We start from the raw sequence: 27472 nt of genomic DNA, 5'->3' as shown, positions 1-27472 counted from the left end.
GTTTTTGATTAGAAATATTTGAAAGATTCTGGAAATTATTTTAACGCATAAAAATGCTATAAATATTAGGAAAATGGTAGAAAATAGTAGAAATAGTAGAATTAGTAGAATTATAGAAAATGCTCTAGAAACCATTAGAAAATACTAGAAAATATCAGAAAACTCTTTAAAAATGCTGAAAATCTACTAGAAAAATATAAATATACTTTAAATATACTAGAAATATCTAAAAAAAATACTAAACGATATATACCATTAAATATGATTCAACTTCTGCAAAATAAGGTCAATAAGAGTTAAGGGGAGAAAGAAAATGCTTCCAAAAGATGTGAAATAAGTCCAATAATTACCATATTTATCATAAAAATCCTCTTCCATTTCGAAACCTACACACCCCATAGCCTTATACACCCCAACCCACCATTGTAGTTCAACCAATGAGTATTCAATAATGTTGTAAAAGTTTAGCCCACAATTGTTGTCGGTTTGGCGTTTCGCTCCTTTCAATTCTCCACTTTATTTGTATAAAATAGATTTTGTCTAAATATTTATGCTTTCAGCTTTTGGAAGTTCACTTCCAGCCAGGAATTCCACTCCATTGGCGAACCGCCCCGCCCGCCCTTCTGTCTGGTGAACCTCCTTTATGTGTGGGCCATGTATCGCGGCGGGTGGGGTTTTTGTTTGGCTTTCATTTTGGCAAATTGATTTGTTCATTTTGCATATAAATATTCTATATAAATATTTGTGTGTGTATCGGGAGGATGTTTGAATGAAGATGGCTTACAATGGCTGCTTCCATTTAGTTGATTAATTGTCAATCAGAAACAATATTTGTCGTGGAAACCTTTTTGGACTTTTTTTTTTTTTTTTTTGGCATTTTGGGGCTAAAGTTGAGCAGAATTTATATTTGGTTGATCCCGTGGAGGTTTCTGCTCTCTGCCTCGCTGTTTTCTAACGCTGCTTTCTCTCCATTTGGCTTCGTCAGGACTTTGCTTTTCACATTGGAAATAAATATTTGATAGCATTTTGTAGGCTCCACATTTGCTCGCTTGCCGCTAACACAGAAAAAACACACACAATATGGTGGCCGCCGCCATTTTGGCATTTCACTAGTTTGCCATTTTTGCCATTCCGCCATATTTCATTTCCGTTTCCTCGTGTATTTGTTGCTGTATTTGTGTTGCCCCTGCCCCTACCCATTTCCTTTGTTTGTTTGTCATGTCGCTCGCTCTGGCAGTGCCACTGCCACTGCTGCCATCGCGTATTTTTCCGAAAACTCAATTATTTATGCATGTCACGTTATTTTCTGGCAAAAAGCGCAAAAAAAAGAAGAGAAGAAACCAAAAGAAAAGAAAAGAAAACTGGAAAAGAATGAAAGAAACGCCCCCATGCCACTGCCCGAAAAAAAAAACACCAAGTCAAACAATCATGAGTTGGGTTGAACAACAATCTCCACGCAAAAGAATCACACACAAACAGCACACACAACAGCCGACAAAAATTGAGAAATTTGCGCTAAAATGGCCAAAAATTCAAATGTCACCGTAGGAGGAATGAGAGCGGGAGCTGCGTCAGGTAGGAGAACTGTGAGCTGCCATCTTAACTGATCCAGCAGCTTATTGCTCGACTTAGCGTGTTTCTCTTTACTAGAACTTTCGTTACTTTTGCTCTCTACTCGCTACTTAAAGTTATGCTTCCTGCGACTCTCGTTAGTGCATCTCTCATTGTGTGACCTGTGTCTAACCTCTATTTAACCTCTGTCTAAATAATTTCCCAGTTTTAGTTCCCTTGTTGTATGTACTTAAACCTTCTCTTCTAGATCTCTCACTACAGTACCTTTTTATGTTACAATACTCGTTACTTTTTCAACGAATCCTATTACACATTTAGCTGCTTTAGCTAGATTTATCTAGTAGAGATTATCCAAGTACTACCTACAGTATATCTGGCTTTTATTCACTTTAGTTGTTTGTGATATTCCTCTCTTCCTACTAGATAGCTCGCTACTTATCCTCTCGCTACTTTGCCTTCCTATTGTCACACGACTCCTTCTACTGCACCTCTCATTCTGCCTACTTCTCCTCTCTTTTTACTACACCTACATACACCCTAGTTTGTATATCTCCCTACTTTTCTACGCCACTCATTGTATCTCCCATTCGCTACTTAACATTCGTTAGGTGGCAAGCTCATTATTAGATTTGGCTACCATGTACATATATGTTTCTCTTTGTGAATGTGTTGCCTTTTTGGGGGCAACTTCTCCGTACCTAAGAGCGGCAAACAGAGAAGGGAGGAGTGGGTAAAGAAAAATGAGAAGGCTCCGTGGCACCAGGACAACACATGCCATTGAAGGCAATTGAATTGTAATTCGATTCAATGAAAAATTGTCTTTATTTACAGACGAAATAAGTTTTCATTTCTCACACACATATCTACCGATACACATAAACATACATGTACATAATGTCCCTTATGTTTGTATATATTTAAAACCGATTTCTTAATGAGAAATGAGCCCCAGCGCAGTGGGCAAGGCAGAGGGAGCGCAGCAGAGCAGTGAGAATATTGATGGCCACTCAAGAAGCAAAAGTGCGGCTCATTGATTTCACTACAGTGTACATCCAACCATCCATCCATCGATCCATCAATCAATCAATCAATAGCCAACGTCATATAAAAAATTGACGTGACGCCTGGTTGGACATTGTTTAAAATGCGATATATAATGGATATACATACATGTATGTACATATATGTACATACATATATGTACATACATATATATGTACATGTATTGTACATAAATTCGTTAAAGTTTTTCCCTCGAATTAAATCATATTTTTCTGTGTGGGCGTGTTCGGCCTGTCAACAGCAGCGAAGCCAGCAGCGGGAGTCAAAAGTAAATTTAATCAATTGAATTAAGTTGAAAGTCTCTTAAAAAACAGAGTTTTAAACACACACAAAAATAGATAGAAATGAAGACACAGAAAACAGAAAAAATAAACCGCAAATCGAATTGGTGTTCACTGGGGCGACAAATTGAATTGTTGTCGCCACAATTTACAATGCCACGCCCCTAAAAGCGAGGCCATTTGGCGCAGAAATAGCGTCTACCCATATTATTTTGCGGGAAGGTTTTCAAAGGTTCCTTTTAATTTGAACTGCCATCATTTGCGAGTATTTATTTCCCCCTCTGTTTTCTCCTGTGTCGCTGTGTCTTCTAGAAATTTCAATTAATTCTTTGTTAACGAATCTTTACCCTAATTTATGTACTTTTATTTTTACCTCATCTGAGTAGTTTTCTACATGAGTAGCTTCTACATTTTTACCTTTTTTTCTAGCACAACTTTCTCTACGTTTTATTTTTAAAATAATTTCCTATATCCTCTGCTCCTTTCTGTCTTCTTTCTTGTATTCTATAATTACTTTTTCTTTACTTCTCAATTCAATTTTCTGTATCTGTTTCTCCTCTCCATAAATTGTCTGCTCTTATAAATCTTTTCCTCTATTCCAAAACATTTCTTCTATCGTCTCTCCCCCCATTGCTCCAATATATATTTTCCACTCTTACCCTTTATCCCTCGCCCTATCCTTGTGATTGTTACATTATCGGCTTTGCTTTACTCTGGCCATAATATGACATTATTTGCCATTTGCCTTCAACCAAAACTTGTCCACGCTGTGGACTTCCACGTCTTTTACTCCGCTTTCAGCCTCCCCGGGGAGCCTGTGCTGCATGTGGCATGCGTATTGTAATCAAGTCATAAATTTGCTCAAAATGCGAATTGGTCTAAAGCGTTGCCACGACATTCCCGCCTAACGACACACACTCCCCGCACCCCGCACCATGCCACAAAACCCACTCTAAAAGAACTGCCAACTCGTTTTCAGAGGCCGCACGTGCCGCTTCACGAGTAGAAGTGAAAGAGAGGGCGAGTGTGGGGTTATAAGCATAAAGATTTATCTTTGAGGCAGAAGGCCTGGGCCTTGCTTTTTGCGTTCATTTTTGGTTTTCAATAAGAAAGGATTAAGTTGAAGAAAGAAAACTACAAAACGGTGGGAGGGTAAGGGAAGCTTTTGCTTAAACTCTGCTTTTTTTGGTATTTCTCTTCCCCATTCTACCCTTTGGAGTGCTCTTCTCCCTTTTTGCTACATTGCTCCAGCCCTTTGGACTGCTTTCCACCTTTTCACTGCAACAACTCTTTGACTGCTTTGCTCCTTGGATTCCATTCCTTCTTGCCACACACACACGCCCCATGAAAGCCAATAAAAAGCAAAGATCGCATATCTATAAACCCAACTTTTATACAGGCCAGCGCTCAAGCCACCATTTGTAGCCTCCTCTTGCTGGCGCCCATTCAGAGCGCTTTCTTGCCTCTTCCTGGCACCCTTTCTTGCCTCTTCCTGGCACCCTTTCTTGCCTCTTCCTGGCACCCTTTCTTGCCTCTTCCTGGCACCCTTTCTTGCCGCTTTTACAGCCCCCTTTGCCGCCTCTTCCTCTGGCCACTGCTCCTGTGTCATTCCATGGGGCGATAAGTGTTATTTTCAACTGCCAGCTGTGATTCTCGTATATCCCCCAACACACCAAACAAAAAACAAAAAAAAAAGACGATGAAAAGTTTCATGTTACCAAACGTTGGGCTGCCGCCTCTTTTTTCTCGGAATCTCTCTGGGATTCGACAGAGTCTGCCTATGTGTGTGTGTGGCTGTGTCACTTCTAAATTTTCTTATCACTGGATATCTGCCGCATTAAATTTGTCTTGAAATCTTCAACTTGTGCCACAAAAGTTTGCTCTAATAAACTGCAAGAGGAGACTTGTCAAAAAAACAAGAGGGGGAGAGAGAGAGGCTCTAAGGAAAAATCCAAAGAAAAAAGATTCAGATTAAAATTCAAATTCTTGTCCCTGAGGACAGGAAAAATGTGTGGAGCCTTCTTTTTGGGTGGGCTTTTTTTTGTGTGGCAACAAATTATGAACAGCTTGCACCATATGAGAGTGTGCCTTTTGCCTCCCCCCTGCTGTTGAAAACCAAAAACGTTTGCGGCACTTGACTTTTGCCACTTACCTCGAGACGAGAGACCAAAGACGAACGATGACTGACTGCCAGATGAAGGAGCCTCAGCCGCAGCAGCAGCAGCAGCAGCTGGAGTTCAGAGTTTATGGCTTTGGCTTCATTTAATTTTTCATAAGACCAAATGGAAATGTTCATTCTTCAGTTCTTCAAGTGGCTTTCGACCTCCAGCGAACCAAAACATTGTGTGTGTGCCCTGCCCTGCCGCTTGCCGCCTGATGAATCAAAGGGACTGCGAGTCGAGTTGGCTCATTCAATTTGTGGTTGCAGCTTGAGAGCGGAATATAAAAATTGATTAGAGCACTTTGGTCATTAAGCTTTTGAGGAGTACTGAAACACTGAGAGAAATGGAGGGAAGAACGTGTGAAGAAATATTTGCAGAGCGACTGAGGAATGTTTGGAAAAATATTTATAAATAAATGGCCGAAAAGCAGAAAAAATAAATTAAGATTCAACTTAAAAATCAAGTAAATATTTTTGGTAGAATATTAAAAATTTAAATTTCTAAAGAATATTTCCAGCAATGATTTTTCATGCGTTTCTAAAATTATATTTTATTATTTTAAATATTTCATAGAGCTTCAAAAAAGGAGATTAAATATTGAATGCAATATTCATTCATTGATTAAAATATTGTAGAATATTCTGCTTAAATCTTCACAATGTTTAATATTTATTGATGTGTAAACAATACAGTCACTATCTATTATTTTTTAGTTCTTATATATTTAATTTTCATCTTTCATTTGCACTAACTATTATATTTGATGGAAAATTTATCACGAAATTCTGTTACACTTTTCTCCCTATGCATATCCTTCCTTAAGTGTTTCCGCTGAGCATCTGCCCATGCCAATAAGTTTTTTTTTTCTAAACTTTTCAAGTGAGATCTCTGGGCTAAAGTTTTGCTTTCACGGCAAGTATTTCAAGCATCACCAATAAATATGTGGAACGAACACGGAAAATGTACAGATAAATGTACATTGAATTTAGGAAGAATTTTTCTTGATTCTTCCTTTATTTTTTTCAATATCTAATAATATGTAAAACTAATTTGAAGTTGCGGGAAGTTTTCCAAAGCCGCCCCTACCCCTCCCTCTGCCTATCCTCCCCTCCACGATTATCCAGTGCCTGAGTTTTGTGCAAATTCCTTTTAGAATTTCAATTAAACTTTGCGTCACTTTGTCGCAGCGCTGCCAACTCGTCGCAGCAGCTGTCAAGGCGCTGCCTGCCTGCCGCCTAATGGAGCTGCCCCATCAAAAACGAAGACGGTGGTGTCACGAGGGTGTGGCGGGCTGGTAGGGGACTGCCGCGTTAGCTGTCAACATTTGTTCAACACAAAATTTCAGTTTAGCATTTTACGCTTGACGCTTTGACTAATGGCTGAAGGAGGGAGGGAACTAGAGAGCGAATGAAAAAGAAAGAGAGAGTGAGCGTAAGACAGAGACCAAGCTAGAGAGTAAATGAATAATGCATTGCAGCTTTTTTCTTGTATTTCTTGTTCTATCCACAATTTAGCCAACTTTAATGGTGCTGCCTGCCTCACTGCCTGCACCTTTTTCGTGTTTCTTTTTTTTTTGTGCTCGAAAAGTTGTAGGTTTCCCCCCCTTCCCCCACAGTCACTAACTAAGTCAGCCAACTAAATGGCAACCCACATCCGCACCTATTTTATTCCCCGCCCTGCAAAGACCTTTCATAATTTAATTGCATTTTGCGACATTTCCCTTTTGGTTTTTGTGGATTGTGCGGGAGGAAGAATCCTTCCTTGCTGCTGTTACTCGATTTCAATGTAAATGGTCAATCGTTTAGCCTCTTTGGGACTTTGTTTTGTAGGTTTTCTTTGTGCTTCAGCTATTGCTACTCCTCTTTATTTTCTAAAAGCTTTCATCCTTTTATCTACCACAGCTTCTCCTTTCTGGCTACATTAACTCCTGTGGTTGCTGCTGTCGTACCTTCATCTTTCTGCTGTTGTTCCTTCATCTCTTCGTTCCTTTTCCCCCCAATTGATTCCTCTATAAACTCCTTCTTTGTCTTGTCTCTTATCTCCTACTTTGTATGCTCTTTTGTGACCAGTTTAAATGCCGCACAACTTTATTCATATGCATAAACTGCAATCAGAAAAAAGAAAGAAAAAGAAAGGCAACTTTTGCCTCCTTGCCTGGGCAAATCCTTTGCTAGTAGAAAAATATTTTCAATTTTTAATAATCGTAGCTTATGGAGCCTTATAGACTCTGTCAATGTAGGGGGGAGATGTGTCCTTTTGCATCTTTATCTACACACACACACACACTGACATGTGTGGCAGGGCTTTAAGCCCTACTGGGAATATATTTTTGTAATTCTGTTTTTCTGTTTTTGTTGTTGTCAGCAGTTTTATGATTTTTTTTCTTATGCAGGCATGAACTTCCACAATTTCACCAATAAGTACCAGGGGACATACCGCTCTGCCCCCTCCTCTGCTGTTGCTCTTCCTGTGGCATGACTCTCTCTCTGTCCCCTGCTTCCGTGCCATGTTCACACAAGTTGATCAAGTTTTATGGCTGCATATTTGAGAGAGAAACGAGAACGGCATTGTACTCTTGCTCAAGGATGAATGCCAAGTTGTAGATACTCTTGAGCAGGTGGAATATATGAGGGATTTTTTGGATAGAAAAGGTGCAGAAGGAATATGAAATTTGTGTAGGAATTATGTAGGTAGATGGGATAAATATTGAAGGATAAAATATAGATATTTAGATAGATCCATAAATAATAGATAAATAGATGAAAAAAAATAAATAAAATATGATTAAAAAAATATATAAAATAAAAATACAAATAAAAAAAATATTCATACATAAATAAATATGAATAACTTAAATGGGGATATTAAAAAATGAATAATTAAAAATAAAATGCATGGATAAATGCCAAAATAAAAGATACGGGATATAAAAGTGCAAGTTTAGACGATTTCTACATTAAAAAATTTAAAAAAAATATTAAAATATTAAAAAATAGTTAGCAGAAAGTGGAATAAAAAGGATAAAAAAAACAAAGAGTAAAAACACAAAAATATACAAGATAAATGGTGCAATCTTGTATCTACTTCAAATAATTTCCTTTAGAATTCCGTGAGAATTCCTTGAGAATTAAGGGCGCCAATCAACTTTTTATCAAGAAATCTTTCAAAGCGGGAAATGTCCCTTAAGAAACATACATAAAAAGAGCGAGAAAGAGCCGACAGAGAGTGAGTGAGAGACAGAGACAGAGACAGACTGTTGCTGTATTTCCGATTCCGCAATTTCCGATTTTCTCACTTAAAAGAGATTTCCATTCGGAGAATCGCATTTGCCGATGAGTTGCCGATGCGGATGCAGATGCCACATGACATGACATGACCTGGCCACGCATCAGCACAGAGAGAGAGAGTAAGAGAAAGTGCATCAAGGCTTCGTGTTGTGGATGTGCAGCACAGAGTGGATGCCCATTTTTAATGTCCATGTTTGAGTTTGCTCTGGCATTTCTTTTCCTTTAATATTCCGCCGCAGTTACTGTTCCCCCTGCTCCTCCCTCCAAGTGATTGCTGCTGTTCCTCTCTCCTACTCACTGCTGCCCGTGCTGCACTTTTCATCCTTTGCAGCGAGTTTTATGCAAATATGCGCAAATGTGTTCATTGCTTGAAAGTTTTTGCCCAACCTCAAAGCCCTCTCATACTCGGGTTTTTCCCTGCTGACTGCCTGCCTTGGCCTGCCTGCCTGTGCTGCCTGCCTGACTGCTTGTGGCATTCTCGTGTCATAATCTCTGACAACTATCGGCATTCATGTGGCAGGCAGCTGAACCAACTGGCTTGCCTTTGCCTTGGCTTCGTCCTGCTTCTGCTCCTGCTTCGCCGCCTAATCCTGCCTGGCAGCACTGCCCCCCAAACGCACTTGGCATCTGCATGCCATTTGATTTGCTGACTTTACTCACGCTTTACTTTAGTTCTTTTTCTTTCGTTTTTTTTTTGTAGGAGGAGGAGCGGTAGTGCTGTGCTGGCAGCTGTAGGTGGAGCAGCTGCCAACTGTGGTTGCATTTTTCACTCCTTTGTGTTCTTTGGACTGTCCCCCACATGCCAGAGTCATCATCTACTGCGGCTTGGCACAACAACTTTGTTGGCCTTTTTGTTGCCTCGTTTTGTTGTATTTTTGTTTCCTTTTTTGAATTGTGAACAGTGACCAGAGACCAGTGAGCCGTCAGCCGTCAGCCAGTGCTTTAGTCATTCAGTGGGGCAGTCCTGTAACCACAGTCTCCTTCCAAGCTGTAACCACATTCTCCTCCTCACAATCCTCTTGCTTCGAGACTTCTCATGCTGCTCCTCAATCGCTCAATCTCCCTCCTCAATCTCTCTATACCCAATATCTTTTTCCTCAATCTATCTGCTCTTTTCGTTTTCTTTATTTCTGTGGTTTTGATATTAAGTGAAATTGAAACCTACTTCTGCTGCTCGACTCTTGACTCTTGACTGATTGCTCTTTTGTTTTTCTCTCTCCGTGTGGCATGTGCAATTTTTAATAGCTTCCCCGGCTTGAGGTTGAGCTTCGGTTCGATTCTGTCACTTTTGGTTATTGCCACTGCTGCTTGATCCTTTAGCGCTGCTGCGGTTTTGTCCTTTAGTTTTTTCTCTGCCACTGCTCCTGCTGTTGCTGTTATTTGCGGTTTAATCCTTGAACAAAATACTTTCAACTCAAGATGAATGGATGCCTCTTGTTATTGCTGCTCTCTCACTTGACTGAAATAATTGTCAATGTCCTATAATAAATCCCAAAAACATTTTGCAATTTTTGTTGTTTCTTTTTCGTGTGGTTTTGGCTTCAACACTTGAAATTCCATTCAATTTATTGGATTTTACGGCTCTTGTTCGCTGACATCTGGCTGCAAATATAACCATATGTGTGTGTGTGTGTCCTTGTGTGTATCCTGCATATATCCTGTGTGATTTTTGGGCATAATTTATTCAACAGCTTATTGATGGCTTTAGTGGAAATGCTTGTAGCAGATTTTCCAATTTTCAACACGCAACACAATGCAAAATCAATTAAAACACTTTCGGGCCAAAAGTCAAGTCCACACACACACACACATGCACACTCACATGCACACTCACATAACGGTGTTTGTGATTCAATATTGCTCATACGCCGCTTCGCCGCCTCCTGTGACCCGCTGTGCTGTTTGTTGATTTTGATTTGGAAATGCAATCATTATGAGGCAGCGGCTGCCGGGACGCGGACGCTGCCATTCCCTCGCTATAAAGGACTAGCCCTACCATAACTATATGACTCCCCACATCCTCTCGCCACATGCCTTGCAGGCTGGCACTCCATTTACCCTTGCAGCATTGCCCCACTGCAATTTCTGTTTGCTTTCAACTGAAATGAAACAGTTCGGGTCAGTCGGTTAGCCTCTGTTTTATTATTGCTGATGGCAGATCAACAAACAAACAGAAAAAAAACAAGAACCAAAGTAGAAGTCAATAGATGAGAAACAAAAGAGAATGCTAGAGGCGCAGAAGAGCGGTAGGAAAAGTACAGAGAAGGGACAGGACAGGGCAGAACCTACACATATCAGTGTTCAGTGATATATAGTTGAACTTTTTTCTTTAGACTTAATTAAAAAACCAATTTTACTCGTATCTGAGCAACTGAAATTGAAAGGAAATTATTGGGAAGCAAAGAAGGGCAAAAGAACAAATAGGTAGAGGAGGGACAGCAAAAGGAATAGGCAGAGGGCGGCCAAAAAAGGGGCCAAAGCAGGAGTCAAAGAAGGGGACAACAATGGGGCCACAAAAGAGGCCAAGGAAGGAGCCAAAGAACGGCCCAAAGCAGTAGCCAAAGCAAGCCAAGCGAAATAAGGCCAATAAGGATTGGCAGGCAATACCCAGTAGGCGGCACTCTGGCAGGAATAAGGTCAAAGCAGAAGGGGGACAGTCTTTGGTCAAGAAATGGGCAATGGTCGAACCACAAGGTCTTATTATAATCAGAACCCAAATAAATATATTTAAATAAAACAAGCAAAAGTGAGTTCAAGTAGCGAATATTTGGATATCCCTTCTCTGGGTTGAAGAGTCTCTCAAAATTTACCTGTAAACATTCTCAAGCAATCCACAATAAAAACATTTAACTAAAGTTTATTTTGGAATATTATTTAGGGGTTCCTTAGAATTCTTTGAATTTATTTGAACAGTCCCAAATGTGGCAGGAAATATTTGCAGAATATATCCAGAACTATTTTAAAATTTTTTAAGATGTTTTTTTGGAGTTTTCAATTCTTTTTGTTAATATTTAAATCTTTTTTTTTGAGCGTTTAATGACGAATTCCGATTCTTTTTTATCAGATCCTTTGTTGCTGGCTGCATCATGTGTCGGGTAATTAATGTGTAAATGAATATAAATTCTTACAAATATTCCAAATTAGTTGTCAGTTCTTTCCCCAAGACGCATATACCCCTTAGCCACACACATCCACAATAAATATGTTTCCCCATTTAATGGATAGCCTTTCTCAGCCCCCCAAATTGCTCAACTCAACCGTTTCGTGTGCATTTGATGAAAGCCGTTGGATTTCTCTTTCGTCTACTGATTTTCTGCCAAGTGCGCAGTTTCAATTTCCCTTCCAAGCTCCCATTTTCCCCCCCTCTGGGATTTCTTTCGCTTTTTTCTGCGGGTATTTTCCCTTTTTTTTGTGTGTTGTGGCGACTGCCCGCAAAAGTAGGCAACGGCGTAGAATTTGTTGTGGGGTTTGGCTGGCTGCGGAAATGTCAAAACAAAATGCCGCTTAATGTGGCGTGTCCTGAGCCATATACGGGAAATGCTGGTGCACCCTCAAGAATCCCAAACAAAAAATCCACCTGTATGTACGTGTGGGTGTGTGGCAAAGCAGGGTATGGGGAATGTTGTTGTTGTTGTTGTTGTGGAGCGATTCATCGATTTTCTTAAGCAGCAAAATTGTGTTGTGTTTTGCTTTGAATATTTGTTTGGACCTATCCAAAAAGCACTCGTGCAATAGCAACAAAAACGTGTAGCAACAGGAGCTTGTGTACGGAAAAGGAACAGCAACAAAATGTAGCGAAATAAATATGTAACGAAGCTTAAGATACCCTGAAAATGCTTTGTTGCTAGAGCTCGATAAGTCTAGTATTTGTCTGACAATTTGGTTTATTTTTTTTTTAGAATTTTAATGGATTTTATTCAAAAATAAATTAGTTTCTTTTATTGAAATTGATTTTTCGACTAATATGTGCTGAGAAAAATATAAATATGCGAGTTAGCACGCTTTTGAAGTGATTAATTGCATTTTTCATTTACTTAGAAATTTTTTAATCACTCTAAAAATATTTAAATGACAAATTCTTTGATTAAATCAAATTTATAGCTATATAAATGATCCGTTCTTAGCGTATTTATAGACTATCTACAACTGAAAGAAGATAATGGAAATGAGTAAATAAATAAATAGTAGAAAGTGGAAATGTGCAGTTAGAGAATCTGTCAAATTAATTGAATTAAATTGAAATTAAATGTAATTTAAATTAAACCTTAAAGTTAAACAAAAATCATGCTATTTGTCTCTGTGCTCTTATATTTCCTAGGACTGATACCAAACCTCTCCAAAAAATCGTTGTATGCATCCTCCATTTAGGGCATAGAGCAGTCCCCATCGTCCTGTTGTTGTTTGTGTCGAGAGTTCTACCCCCAAAAACTCCATTCGAAAGCGATAAATTCCCCGTTATTTTTACGAGCCGGAACACGTGAAGCGCGGAGCAGCAGGGCAAGAGGTTCAAATGCAGGTCTCTTGGGGGGTAGTTGTTTCAACTGCACAAACCTCCCCTGGAAAGTGCCAACCCACCATTCACCCTGCTCCTGTACGCCGCCAGCTGTAGCTGAGAGAGAGTAACGCAATTTAAGCGCTTTCAAAAATTGGTAACATTTCAACGCATTATTTGGCTTAGCAGCGGGGTGGCAGAATGCCTTGGTATGTGGCTTGTTTTTGTTGGGGTTGCCGACCTCACCACCCGAAGGGTAGCCAGTGTTGGCAAACGCACACCGATACGATAATTTATATGCAAAAACTGTGCTGTGCTGCGCTGGCCATTTTATGCGATTTTCATTCTAATTTATGTAGTTTATTATGTTTTATTTTAATTTTATTTGCCCGCTGGACGCGCAATTTAATTGCACTCATAAATTTTGTTACTCTCTGTGGCCCCTCGTTTGCCACTCTTTTACTCCCCTTTTGACTATCCTTTTCCCCCCTTTCGCACTGCTGTAACCCCCTCTTCCACTCCCTTAATCCCCATTTATTATATTTGTGCTTTATTGTCGAAATTTTTGGTTTGATTTCGGGGGTTTGGCTTGGATTTTGTTCACTAGCTTTCTGACCCAATTTTCCACTCGGGCAAACAGAAATGGATTTCTTTCTTGCATTAGTTTTTTGCAGTATAATTTTATATGCCATTTTTAATTATTTATGTTTATTCGTTTTATTATAGAGACCGGAAATAAATTGACAAAGTTTAGTCCATGGCAATTTTTTTAAGCTAACGCTGAAAAGTAGGCAACTTTTTTGCAGCTGCCGCACTTTTTTCTCCTGCTTCGAAAGTTGAAATTGAAAAAAATGTCACTGGGCTGCACGGGGGTTCTGCGTTGTTGGGGGTTGGGCCAACACGTATTAACTCTGCACATGTGTAAATCCAATTCAAAACAAGCCACGTGCGCCATGTAGCAGCCCACCCCGCTCCCTCCACACTCTGTGGAACCTTTCAAGGCTCTGCCTTGGCGTTGCTAAAAGTTGCCCAAAAAACTTTTTCCTGCCAGCCAATGCAGAAATAAATTTCTTTCATTTATATGCCCATTAAATGGGGTATGACAGGTAGAAGGTTTTTAAGAATTCTTGGGAGTAAAGTGTGTTTGTGTGTTCATTAATATAGGTGGAATAAACAGCATAAAATAAATAATTCCAGGACTTTGACAACAGCAGAAATGATCAACTTTGACTCTTATAAAGAAAAAATTTGATGGAAATTCTTTTAATTTTTATAGTTTCTCGAACTTTTTGTAGAGTAAAATTGTATTTAAATGTAAATTTCAAGTACAAATAATTATTTCAGCAGCTGCTACCTTTTTGGGTTACTAAATACAGGATATCTCTGTGCCCAGACCTTTTTCCTATACCGATTATTGCATTTCTCAGTTGCTTTTTCTTACCCCATTGTTGGTAACTTTTTGCTGAAAATACATTTAACAAGTGAGTCACGATGCTGCAGCATTTAGGATGGTGACATTGGGGGTCGTGTTGTTGCACACATTTGTCACGCTCTCAAAACAAACTCCACCCCACAGCAGAGAGAGAGAGCGAAAAACGAACAAAAGCCAGCAAAAAGCAAAATGAAATCAAAGAAAGATGAAATCAAATGATGACCAAAAACGAGCATTTTGTTGCCACTTTTTTGAGTCACGAATAGCAGGCAAAAGTCAGATGAATAAATATCACAAAAATACATCAAAAATGAAAAGTGCATGAGGCAGCTGTGTTTGTGTTTGTGCAACTCTTCAGCACAATTTCCGCAAAAGCCTTTTGCTTTGGTCATCACAAAAGTGTCGTGGGGTAACCACAACAAAAATCGCTTTGGAATTTTCTGTACAAAACAAATGAAGTGGAAAGATGCACGAAAGAATGAAAGAAAGAAGCTGCTTGCTTGCTTGCTGGCCATATAAATTAGCTTGGAGTGTGGCAGCCACTTGAGCATGCCACAGGCATAATGTGTGTGTGGAATAAGGGGCATGGCAGCAGGGTGCCAAGTACCATTTAGCATATTTTGTGTGCGTCTTGCTGCCTCTCGTTTCTTTTTATTTGGTTTGGGGGCCAATGTGAAGTGGAGTCTGCGCCTTTGAGCACAGACAGAATGAGTCACAGGAGAAGGTCGACCAAGGAGGTTATCACAGGGAGACAGAAAGTGGGAGAGTGGGGGCGGCACAACTATGTTAACCAAATAAATGCAGTTGAGTGAAGTTTTTAATTTGCATTAGCAGCTGGAGGAGCAGCAGCAGCAGCAGCCACCTGGGGGGTTGGGGCAGAGCATTTTAATTTTACGCCATGACTCGCAAAAGAAAATTCTAGGGAGACGGGGAGAGACACACACACGGGGAAAGGGCAGGCAGGCAGTCAGTCAGCAGCCATAAAGTGGCTGTTTCATTTGCGTAAAAGTCGTGCGAACGCGACAAATTGCCCCAAGGACATGAAACAAAAAAACAAGTACTGGTCCTGGCGCTTGGATTTCCAAACTGTAAGACAAAGCAAATGCCCCAAAGGAAGAGAGTCGCAGGAGTAGGGGAAAAAGAAATGTAAACATCTGCATTTATGACTTTTGCGGCCGGGCTAATCTGATGTTGAGTATGCCTCAAGTTAAAGGGAAGGAAATGGGAAGGAAATCCTCACAGCAATACCAAAAGGAAAGCCCATTAACCACCCTCCATTTCCGGCGGAGAAGATGAACTGAGGGACACACAGCAGCCACATGGCCTGGCCCATGGAATGCCATGGGGTAGACAGTCACTGGGCAAACACAAACATGAAACAGAACGCAGTTGAAGCTGCGCTCCTCTACAGGGGCACAGCAGACAAACAATCTTGTGAAGATTGTAATTAACATAAAATTAATATCGTCATGTGTGAGTCACTCCAGAGTACAGGAACAGGTCTTATCCCGTGTTGGTTTGTGTGAAGGGAAGCTTCTATCTGCTTCTCAGATGGGATAAGCAGTGAAGTCCTTTGCTCCACTCGACTTCAATTCCGTTGATTGTTTCTTGACTCGGAAGTCGCTCTGGCTGCGTCTCTGAATATGGTAACAGTTTGTCGTTGGAATATTGTCTTGACAAGCTCCTGTCGGGCTTATGGCAGATGTCAACTGCTTCAATTTGACACCTCACAATTTTGTACGAAATTTCTATGCTGCAAACTTTTGGCATGCCGAAAGTTAGCTGACTGCAATGATATTTGGCTGGACAAGGCTTTAAAGTGGCTTTGCTTTCGGGTTTTAAATTTAAAGTATTTCTAGCGTTGATAATGTGTGCAAAAATTATGCAAAAAATCATTTAAAATATGTTTTAACTGTTTAACTGCTTTAGAAACGAATTGCTTTAGGGAAATAATACAATGAGATTTACTGAAATTATGCGTACTTTATGGTCGATCTATTAGCGCATTTTTCACTCATAACCAAACGTTTTTTTAAACATTTTCTAACATTAAATGCTCCTTATGAACAAAATAAATGGAAACTGACAACAACCGAATGTTAACTGATTCCTAACCCAAGTTTGGTTAATGGTTTAAAACTGATTAATTCAATAATTAAGAAGGGACTGACACTCGAATATCAAAGAGTTAATTTCCCGATTCATAAACGATAAAACTTATTATTCTACTCTTAAAGTTAATTCCCCTTTCTGATTCCTCAAATTACCATATTATAATCATCAATTCAATGAGATTTCAATGGCATATCAGTAACATGCGGTTAAGTGATATTCCCCTGTCCGATGCCGATAACGATGCCAAATCTATTACCATTTGGCGTACCCATTTTCGGAGCCATTGACATGCCATTTGCCATTTGTTGTTGAACATTCAGTCGTACAACAGCAATTATCAATTAAATCCTGTCAATTACTGGACTCCAAAGAGGAGTACGAGCGGCAGTAAAAAAGTGCATGGAGCATGGTTGCACATTTGTTAACTCTTTCTCTCTCTCTTTTGCTCGTTGTGCAACACTTTTTAATTACAAATAGCGGCGGGGACACTCGAACAAATTGCAAACATTTTATTATTTTTGCATAACAAAACGGAGGAGGAGCAGCGGAACCACCGACCAAATGCTATAAAGAGGCAAGAAAATTGCGTTTCCCTTTGGGGCAACATCAATTCCCTCCCTCCCTCTCTCTCTTTTGCGGTGGTGTTGTACAAAACGCAACATTTTGTTGAAAGGCATTCGCTGCTGCCGCTGCCGCATCAGTGTTAACGGTTCCGCTACACATGTTTTGTTGCAACACTGCAACACGCAAAGCTGCAAATAGTTTACCTGCCACACACACACTCCCCTCTCTTTCTTTTTTGCCGGATGTGTGTGTGTGTCTATGGCCTATAATTATGTTGCCTCCAATGTGGCAGAACTCGAGGCGCGACGCATTAAACAAGGGCCCCCAGACAAAGGGCCTACCTCCTCCCTGGAGGCTTCTCCTTTTCTGTCTGTGTCTGCCACTCTTTCCGCCATTCTCTCTCTGTCTCGCATTCTGTTTGTCTGCCGTTGCCTTAATTATGCGACAGCGCGGCAACACCCAAAAGCAACACCCAACAGCAGCAACACCCAAGAGCAACACTGCAACACCCAAATGCAACCCTGGCAGTCCCAGAGCCAGCAAACAGCGAGACTGTGACAACTCTGGCAACTCCCATGTGCCAAATTGGTTTACAGACACCGCATGGCCGCCTCCTGCTGTCCGTCCGTCCGTCCGTCCACAGTCTCCGCTCACTTCCTGTACTTCCCCTGAGGATTGATTTATAGTTTACATGCCCCATCCCCCCTGCATATCCAATCCACATCCATTTGCCAGTTGTAATCTTGTTTAAATTGTTGCCAATTTGAACCCGTCAATTTGGCCATTGGCCAGGCCAGGCCCAGGCAAGCTTTTGCCTCTGTCGCAGTCTGTGTGTCTGTGTCTCGCTGCCAGTCCATCGACTAATTAAAATACGGCTTGGATTTCCGCTTGTCGGCATTAAATAATTCATGCGTTTAAGTGTGTTGTTAAATTCTGTTGAATTTTTAAAGCGCTTTCCAGATTGATAATTGTTCGTCCGCTTCTCTAATTATTTAATCTAATGCTTAATTCGCACAAAAACACACAAACAAACACACACAGCACTAGTTGTTGGTTTATAAAGGGGATTTGTTTTAATTGTGTGAGTATTTAATGAACCGATTATATCCTGCAATGGGTAGGATGCGGATGTGTTGATTAAATGATGATAAATGTAGCGAAAATATTAGTAGAAATAGAGGAGTGACTATCCGTAGTAGATTACTGAGAAATATTAATAATAGAGCTCTCCATGAGCATCGACAGTATGGTTAAAATCAGCTAAATTCGTAATAAGAAATTATATTTATTACTGAGGCACCTTCATATTCTCATAGAAACCCACCTCATACTTTTTGTGGTCATGCCACTGCCTTGCAAGTCCGTGCATGTCCGCGAATCGGTAAGCGAAGGGCCAGAGAAAGCAAAGCTCTGAAAAGCTGTTGTTGCAATTTACATGGGTTCGACTCGCCTGATCTGCCTGCTGCGAAATATGTTACGCAGGTAGAAATGCAAACAGCGTTTTTGTTGTTTTATTGCTCTCGGTCGCTGCAGCAGAACATCAAATGGCGCGTCGTCACTCAGTGCGTGGGGGGAGGATGAAGGAATGCAAAAAAAAGGCAGATCGCGCGCTGTCCACAAGTGATTGAAGAAACTGATTACCGCGTGCTAGTGAGGGCATATTCGGCTAAACGAAGTACACATGTATTCCTGGGTTATGCTTTTTTTTTATTGCTCTACGGTAAGGTAAATAACACAAAACCACACACAATAAAAAACATTGCACAGAAAGTTCTGCAAAAGTTTGATTTGATGCAACAGAAGTTAAAATTGTGTGTACTCGCTCTAGTGCTGGGTGCACTTTACGGAGTGCGAAAGGAAAGCCGAAATTTTGCCACATTTGTTGCGTGGCGTGGTGGCTGCCAGCAAATTGTGGTTGTGCTTCATTATTGCTGCTTGTATTTGGTTTGCAAGGATGATTATGTTGATGGGGAGCGCAGCAGCAAAATGTTGATAACGGTAGTGATAACGTTCGTACTTCGAGCTGTATTTATGAGTTTATGAATTACGACCATTCGTCTGTCACTAAAGTTATCTAAAATGCGCGACAGCTGCTAGATGTCCCAACACCTCTGGGCTTTCTAAATCTGCTCATTCATTACTGTATTATGAATATAGTTGAATAGGTCAAATAATTTTAATCTTCATACAAGACATTTTCCTATCTTAGAATCTTTTCCAATACATTTATATACTAGTATTTCCTTATTCCTAATTTAGGGTATCAAACTCTATTGTATGACAATATCTCCTATCAATTGCAGCATTTGTTTTTCCCCCCTGGTATTTATTTGTGTAGTCCCACAACTAATTCACACGTTTTCCAATTCTCGATTTCATTGCAGTCGTCGTCGCATCATCAAATCAGTGGCAATCAAGGCTAGGCGTGTAGGTGGTGGAAAAACTGCGCACAGTTGAGCTTCCACAAATATGCGCCAGCAAACAGAATCAGAATCGTCGGACGATGCTATAATGAGCCATATCAGCGAGCAAATATTATCCGCAACAAAACAGCCGACCGGGGAGTAGTGGGGGCAAAACAATGAGCAGAGCAGGAAAATCATCATCGGGAAAAGCAACCAGCTCTTGAGTAAATAGAAAATCAACGAGCAAAATCAATACGAAATCAATACAAATACGTTAGGCGGGAAGCTTACACACAGACATATAGGAGATAGAGAGCGACAGGCAGACAGAAATTGATTGTCAACATTATTCGTTGTCGCGTGGAGAGGAGCCCAGAAAAACAACAACCGGGTGGCGGAGGAGCAGTGAAAACCAGTAGGAAAATATAACAAAAGAGTGTCGCTCGAAAGGAGTGAAAGACAAACAAAGGAATATCCCCCATAGAACAAAAATGGGTGGCAAGCATCATCATGGTGCTGGCGGAGGATCCGCTGGCGGAGGCAACGGCAACAGCAGCGGCGGAGGTGGCGGTGGCAGTCTCAACTCGAGCATGTGCAACTCGATGCTCACCAATGCCACAACAGCAACCAGCAGCAGCCTCACCCAACAGCAGCAGCAGCTGCAGGCAAAGTACATTAAATCGAAGCGCCACCAGAGTCGCTACACCAATCTGCAGCATTCTGGTCACGACTCTGGTAGCTATCTGCATCTGAATTCGCTCTGGTCGATCTGGTACGGTGTCCTACTCACCCTCTTCCAAGGATATTTGGCCATGCATGGCGCCTACAGGTTCTTGGGTGAGTATTTTCTCTACTAAATAAATTTTCTCTTGCCTTTGTGTGTGGTTCAGCAATACACACGAATGCCACATTAGTTGCATTTTCTTATACATTGTGGTTCTTCATATATATCTTCGTTGCAGTTGGTCTTTTGTATAATTTATTGTGGGTTTAATATGCAATGAGAAATGTGTGCTAGTCATTTAGATGGCTAAAATTTAAGGAGATTTGTGCATGGGGAAACATTTTGGTAGATTTTGGTAGATTATTATATCTATATTTAATTTAATTTAATGTTAACCAACATGATGGCTTTCATGACAGGAAACACTCAAGAAAGCATAAGAGAACTTTGAATATTTTTCATAATTCTGAATCCTTAAATAGATACATTTATTTTAGTTTGGAAAATAAAGTTAGGGGTTTAATTTTATTTTGCAAAATTTGTAAATATTAAAGAACGCTTTGAGCACGCAATAAGTAATTTTTTTTGAATATTGCTTCACACATTTTTCCCTCAATTTCTTTAACCATATTCTGCTCCCCCTTTCCCCTAGGTTGCTCTCTGATACCCTGGAAAATTGAGCCCGTGGCGGAATTGAATCTACAGATAGTCCTCTCTGGCGTGGTGTTCATCCTGCTGCCAGTATTCTTCACTTCGGCAGTGTTTAAGGTAAGTTTTGTGGTTGGGTTGGGACTTGTATTGCCAATGGGATTTTAAGCGGGATCATGCAGCCCCAGCCCCAGCCCTTACAATAATTAACTCTGTACCCGGTGGGGAGAAAGTCCTTTGTCCTTTGGCTTTATATTTATATGGCCATGTGCATGTGTGTGTGTGTGTGTGTGCATAGCTGTGGCTGGCTGCACTCAATAATTAAATTTTTTGTTGTTGTCTCTCTGGTGGTGCTCCATATTGCTTGTCCCTTAGCTGCTTTCTCCTGTCGCCCCTCCTTTGTGTGTTTGTGTGAATTATTTTTAGTGGCATTATTCGTCGTTATTAAATTTATTTGCAAACAAAAACAGCAACAGCCAGAGGAGCCAGCAGCAGCAGAGTAGGAGCATACGTTGTGGGTCCTTTTCAGTGCAGCATCCGCAAAATGGCTGACAGGACACACACATACACACATAGAGACACACATTGCCGCAGAGAGGGACACATGGACACTTCACTCGTAGTGTTGTCTGGCAATTGCGTTGGTTATCCTTTAGCCTGGCTGCACTGTGAGTGTTCTGCCTCCTGCCGATGGCAAAGTTCCTCTCTCTCTCTTCCCTGACTGCTGTGCCTGGTCGCTTTTGCCTGGCTCCTACCCTGCCTTGCTCTATCTGTGCTCTCTCCGCTCTGTTTGGCTGTTAGTGTCTCTGCTTTTATCAGCATAATAAATGCAATTATGGCTTTTTCTCTCTCATATTTCTGGCCCATTCCCGCAACCGTCTGATGACCAAACCTATACTTCCGGCTGGACCTGCTGCAACTCCTTTGCTCTAGCGATTTTATATATAAAATTGTATATCTGATGGTTATTTTTGTGTGTGTGGCTTGAAGTTTATTTGTCATCCATCTATAAAGTGTATGGCAGCTGATGACGGGACTCGATAGATATATAAAAAAGAGTCACACAATAACCAACAAATGGCATTTACTTTCACACACAACTATGGCTCCCTCCACCCCTGGTAAAAGCCACTTAAAACAGGGAAAAGGATGAGGGAATATGCTCTCCATACGAGGGACATTTCCCTGTGATTCGCTCTCTCTAAAAGTTTTCACAAATAATTGGCTTGTTTTTAAAACAAGCGAAATGGAAGGGCAGCAAGAGCTAGGCAACTGATTTGAGTGTGTGTGAAAGCTGCAACAGGATTGGGTTTGGTATTGGCTTTGGCGTCGGCCCCTTTTCGGTGCACCATTGAATGTGACGGGCCAACTACTGACCAGAGATCCCATCACAGGAAGAGTCTGGCTGGCTGGCTGGCAAGCGTCTGCTGATGCCCCCCGCCCAAAATGCAAAATAATTCCATTAAGTGTGTGCCCTGTCCGCCAAAGCAGTAGTTCATTATGGCTTTTAAGAGACAAGGCAAATGCTTGGTTAGGGTATTTTTGTTTAGCTGTGTGGTAAATCAACTTTTGAAGAGCTTTTCCTGCAACATGTTTTGGAGTGGCAGTTTCGAGTGGCAGGTTTTGAGTACCTTTTTTTATTTGTGCCAAAAAAGAGAACAAGTTTTTATGTGGGTGCAGACAGGATCATTAAATTTGTGTGTTTGTTTTTCACTCAATTGATTACACTCAAAAAAGCTTTAAAGGATGCAATTTAAGGATTTTTATTAGCCATGGAATGTTTGTTTGTTTGTTTTTTATGTTTCCTTATTGGTTTACAAATAAAGTACAAACTTACATTCCTTAAATAGAGCATACAAATGTATCAATCAGGCTATGATTGGTGTTTAAAATGTGGCATGGGAGTTAGCTCTAGCTATTGGAAATGATTTGTATGTACATTTTTAGTTGTTTTTATGTTAAAAATGGCTCAAAACAGACTCCTAATGCAATTTAAATATAATTTCTAATAGATTTGACAGTGCTAAAATCTTTTTCTCCACAAATTTAATCCATTATCCCGATTAAAAGCAATTGAAATGCATTTAAAAATCCCTAAAAGCAACTTTTAGTAATAATTATATCTCTTAAAACCTTTTATCATGCTTTCACCTGCCTAAAATGTTCAAACACTATTTCTATGTAGTTCCATGCCGCAAAACCTTTTATTTATGCATCAAAGTTTTGACAATTTCCCATGGAAATGCACTTTTTACGAGTTTTATGCTTTGACAGATCATGGCAATCCATGTCCCAACTTTGCCAAAAACCACCAAAAAAGGGTATACAAATTGTATGCAAATATTCGTATGGCAGTTTTGTTCATTGCCAAAAAGCCACAAAAGCGACGACGAGCCAGCAGCAGGCAGCAGGCAGCAAAACAGGGACAAAAGTCGTGAATAAACCGTCCAAAGGCTAGCGGCTATCAGTCAGCGGCCAGACAGACCGCCAGAGAAAAAGGGAAAGGCGGGGGAGGGGACTCCGCAAAACCAAAACCGCCAACGAGCAAGGCAGACAGCTGAGAGAGCGAGAGAGAGTGCATGAGATGGATGGTTCATCACACGTCGGCGAACGTTTAATAAAAGACAGCAACTACAACATCATCAGCAATGACAACAAACAGAAATTGGTTGAAAACTGCAATCCCAACAGTGACCATTGAGGCGTGGCTATCAGAGCCAGACCAGACCGTACCCCAAGCGAGAACCCCCAATGATAACTCCACCCCCTGCAAAACCCCAACCTCTAGACAGCAACAGGAAACAGGAACATTGCATAGTTTTTGCTTAGTTTTTAGCCAGCGTAGGACAGTACAGTACAGACGCAACTACGTCTATGGTGTGGCAGCCGATAAGGCTCCACCAGGGAAGGAGTCTCCCACCACACAAAGAGAGAGAGACTCGGAGAATGGCAGACACAGGGGAGCTGCTCCAATTGTCACACATACACACACACTGAGCCCATAACAACGACGAAATGCACAAAAACTTTGCGACTTTTATATTTGCACAGCATTCGAAATTAAACGAATAAAGATAGAGAATAGGAATAGGAACAAACGGGGGAATAGAGAGATTGCAGAGTGGTGAGGTGGAGGTGGAGGTGGCTGCCAGAGACATGTCTGGATAACCGCATTCAGTGTGGGGGGAATAAACGTAACGAATCGGTTAACCAACATTGGCTGCGGGAGAGAGGTGCATCAAAGTGGAAAACTAGTATTCTGTCAGGGCAGATATGAATGATCACAGTTAGAGTATGTTTTAGGATGTTTAAGGCACATTGAGTGCGAGTTTCTGGTTGGTAATTTCGAAGAAGATCAAATAGAAGATATTTGTGACACTTAAAAGGGGAATAATTCATGGAAATTTTGATTTCTAGTCTCTAATTGCGCGATCTGTAGGCTCCAAAATTCTTTATATATTTGGGAATTAAATTCTGGATTATTTATGTTATTTAATATGAAAAAAAAGTCCCAAAAGTGATTAATTTTGATGTCTCAAATGTTAAGGTATTTTCTATGATAATCCACACAAAAAATGTATTTCATTTGAATATTTAAAATACAAATAAATAAGCTTTTGCAGCGCTTTTGTTAATAATGAGTGGAAATTATCTGTGGATTTTAGAATTCAATGAATAATTTTAAACTGAATTTAATTTACCGAACAAAGAACAGTAGAGAAAGTTCAACATGGAAATATTTTTGCATTTCGTGTTAATTCCAACAAAAATATGAACACCAAATAAATGTTAGAAAAGCTAAAGCAACCACTTAGGGATGCAACCCATGAACTGGGGCTAATGAGAGGGGTTAACCTCCAGGCAGCAGTCGCATGCATATGGAAAAATGATGAGCGGAAAAGGTTTTTCTCTCTGAAAGAGAGGGAGATGGGAAGCTTAATTTGGGTGGCATGGAGTTTCAGCTTGAGTTCATTCGCCGGCAGTGAAAGAACCGCGAAATGTGCTCTGGCACATTTAAATGTATTATCTCGCTTGGGGGGAGCGTTACCACGTTCCCATAGTGCCACACACACACCCCGCTCCCTTCCCCCAGTCATTTCCCCACGCATGCACTTCAAATGCATTTTCGCTTTTTGCAAATTGCAATCATTGTTGCCTGCACGAAACGAAGCGAAACCAAACCAAAAAAAGAAGGGCAAAAATGAAACCAGAACCCAGTGCCAGAGTCAGAGTCAGCAGAGCCAAAACCAGAGCAAGCCAAACAAAGTGAACCATTTGCAGCTGCCGATGCTCCTCCTGGTTGTGCTACTGCTGCTGCTCCTGCTCCTGCCGCTCTACTCCTGGGCACTCATCCTGCTCCGAATGTAGCTCCTTCATCATGCTGATGTCTGCTTGTTTTACCCGGTACTTGCTGGACTAAAAAATGGGCATGTTCGGATTCGAAAGAAATTTGATATGGCCTTAAAAGAAATATATCTCTGAACTGCACTAATAATGCAAATATAATTCCTCTTGTATTCCACAACACATATGGAAAAACTGCAGGCAGCTCTCTCTTTTATTTTCATTCCTTATTGCTTCCTTTCCCCATGTGTTTTATAAATTATAAAATAATTTCCAGCACCTCTTGCTTGTCCGCAATGCGCGTACGTGAGGTATCCCCATCGTCTATTCACTTGATTATCCCGTGTCGCCCCTTGTTTTTAATTTAAAAGCCCGACAGCTCGCATTTATTTATATATGTATGGTGCACGTGATTTTTATGTTCTATAGAGTGCGCAAGTGTATCCTCCACAGGATTTATATACGTAAATGGGATATACTACGTACATATATGTATATAAATATTTCATTTTGCCATTTGTCACGTGCAAAAATGTTCCCTCTGTTTTTTTTTCGCGCTGTTGTTTATGCGCCAACGCGTCGTGTGCGCAACGCCTTTGTGTCTTTTTCACTATCAAATTGCGTGGTGTTTGCCATTTTTTATACACATAAAAAATGCATTAAATACACACACACACACATAAAAAAAAAGCCTCAAAACATTCGTTAGTGCACTCTGAATTTTGCATGATTTTTGGTCAATTTTATATATTTTGTATGCATTTTTTATTAATTGCCCCGGAGGCCAGAGGTCAGGAAAAATCTGTTGTGTGGTCTGCCTCAATGGTTGAGGGATATCTTTTACGCTTTGACAAGCCTCTAGTGGTGGCCTGCCTTTGGCTAGTTGTGTTATGATTTATGTATTTTTGGTGTAATTTATACAATAAAATTCGAGTGGAGGCAAGTGATTGGAAGAAACATTGCCACAAAATGGCAGTCAGAGGTCATTGATGTGCAGTAATTTAAACCGATTGTATTGTACAGAAACTGAAGATTGATTGCAGCACTAATTTACATTGATTGAAGGCTAGAGGCTATGTGGCTGCACTCCTCCTCCATGGGATAATTATTCTAACAGTATTGATGAAAATCTTGTGTCTGTGTGATATCATTTGACTGCCTGAAGTCACAGGCAAACCAAGAATAATTGAGTAGTTTGTGGCTGTGGCTTTGGATTATTGATGGTAACTCCGAATAACTAAGGAGTTCAAGTCGAAGTAATCTACATTTCAGCATATCTTGTTAGAGTGTTTGGTCTGGCTAAGTCTTTCGAACTGATTCTGATTCTGAATTCAATGTGTGTGCGGTTGCAAATGTGTTCTGCTCAGCATTTTGGAATGAAACTCAAAACCAGCTGCAGGTGGGAGGTGCGCCTGAAATGTGTGTTTAATTGTCTAATTGAACATTTGTTAATGTTGCTGTTTATTTCCATCGGATGTGTTGCAATTGAACGCCTGATGAAATGCCAATAGTTGGATTTATATGACCCATTTAGTCGTTATTTTAACTTAAATATATTTTGTATAGATTTTTATAGATCTCTTTGTTAGACACTGATAACCTCTGGCCATAAAATTGTCTCTGTCGCGCATGTAGCATGATTTCTAAATGTTTTCTATTTATCACAATACCATTTTTGAATAACATCAAATAGTACCCGCAACATTCAATTAGGATTTGTAGCGAATTCTGTTGTGTCTAAAAATACAAAAATATTATAAAAGAAACATATTTTGTCGGCGTGCCTGAAGCCTCAGCAATTTATGCACCTTTCACAATAGATTTGTACAAATAGCAAAATGAATGAGTAAAATCCGCCATTAATATTTATAATGTGGTTGGGGAAAAACGTGGAGTTGCAACAGAAAATACAAAATGAAGCCCCCCATTGGACACGTGTGGATGCCTAAAAGCGCAACTGTGATTAAATTGGATATGTTGTATAGTTCTGGGTCTTTTGTTTGCCGCCAAAATAAATTAAGTGGAAACTTAATTATTTTTCAACAACAAAATAAATGTTAAAATGTTAGTGGAAATAAATTTAACATAGAGCAAATAAATTACATTTTTCCGGAAGTAGTGCGCTATACTCTTGAGCAAATTTCAATTTCCGCTCGAGGGCTTGAAAGGGAAAGCGATGGAAAATCAAAGAAACGGCAGAGCAGACATTGCCAAGACATTACCCCTCCCTCCACACCATAAATACTATGAATATCCTTTCCAGCTGGCAAATTATATGAATATATGAAACGTTTTTTGGCACACACACATATCCACTCCACTGAATAAACTATTTATATTCTCTCTCTTTATTTCCTTTTAATAATACCCCAAAATATTCGTTG

General features: G+C 40.3%; 1 protein-coding gene across 3 annotated transcripts in view; it reads left to right on the top strand.

Moving 5' to 3' along the window:
- The window catches only part of LOC117898575 (protein tincar), a 77245-nt gene that overhangs the window by 32736 nt on the left and 17037 nt on the right, over positions 1-27472 (top strand). For all 3 annotated transcript variants that reach the window (XM_034808090.1, XM_034808093.1, XM_034808094.1), the window contains exons 4-5: positions 19352-20209; positions 20749-20864. In XM_034808090.1, the coding sequence (XP_034663981.1) occupies positions 19864-20209; positions 20749-20864 (462 nt within the window). In that variant the 5' untranslated portion in view covers positions 19352-19863. The remainder of the gene's footprint in view (positions 1-19351; positions 20210-20748; positions 20865-27472) is intronic.

This window comes from Drosophila subobscura, chromosome O (assembly GCF_008121235.1).
Source record: "Drosophila subobscura isolate 14011-0131.10 chromosome O, UCBerk_Dsub_1.0, whole genome shotgun sequence".
Lineage (NCBI taxonomy): Eukaryota > Metazoa > Arthropoda > Insecta > Diptera > Drosophilidae > Drosophila > Drosophila subobscura.
This window is presented reverse-complemented; position numbering and strand designations above follow the sequence as displayed.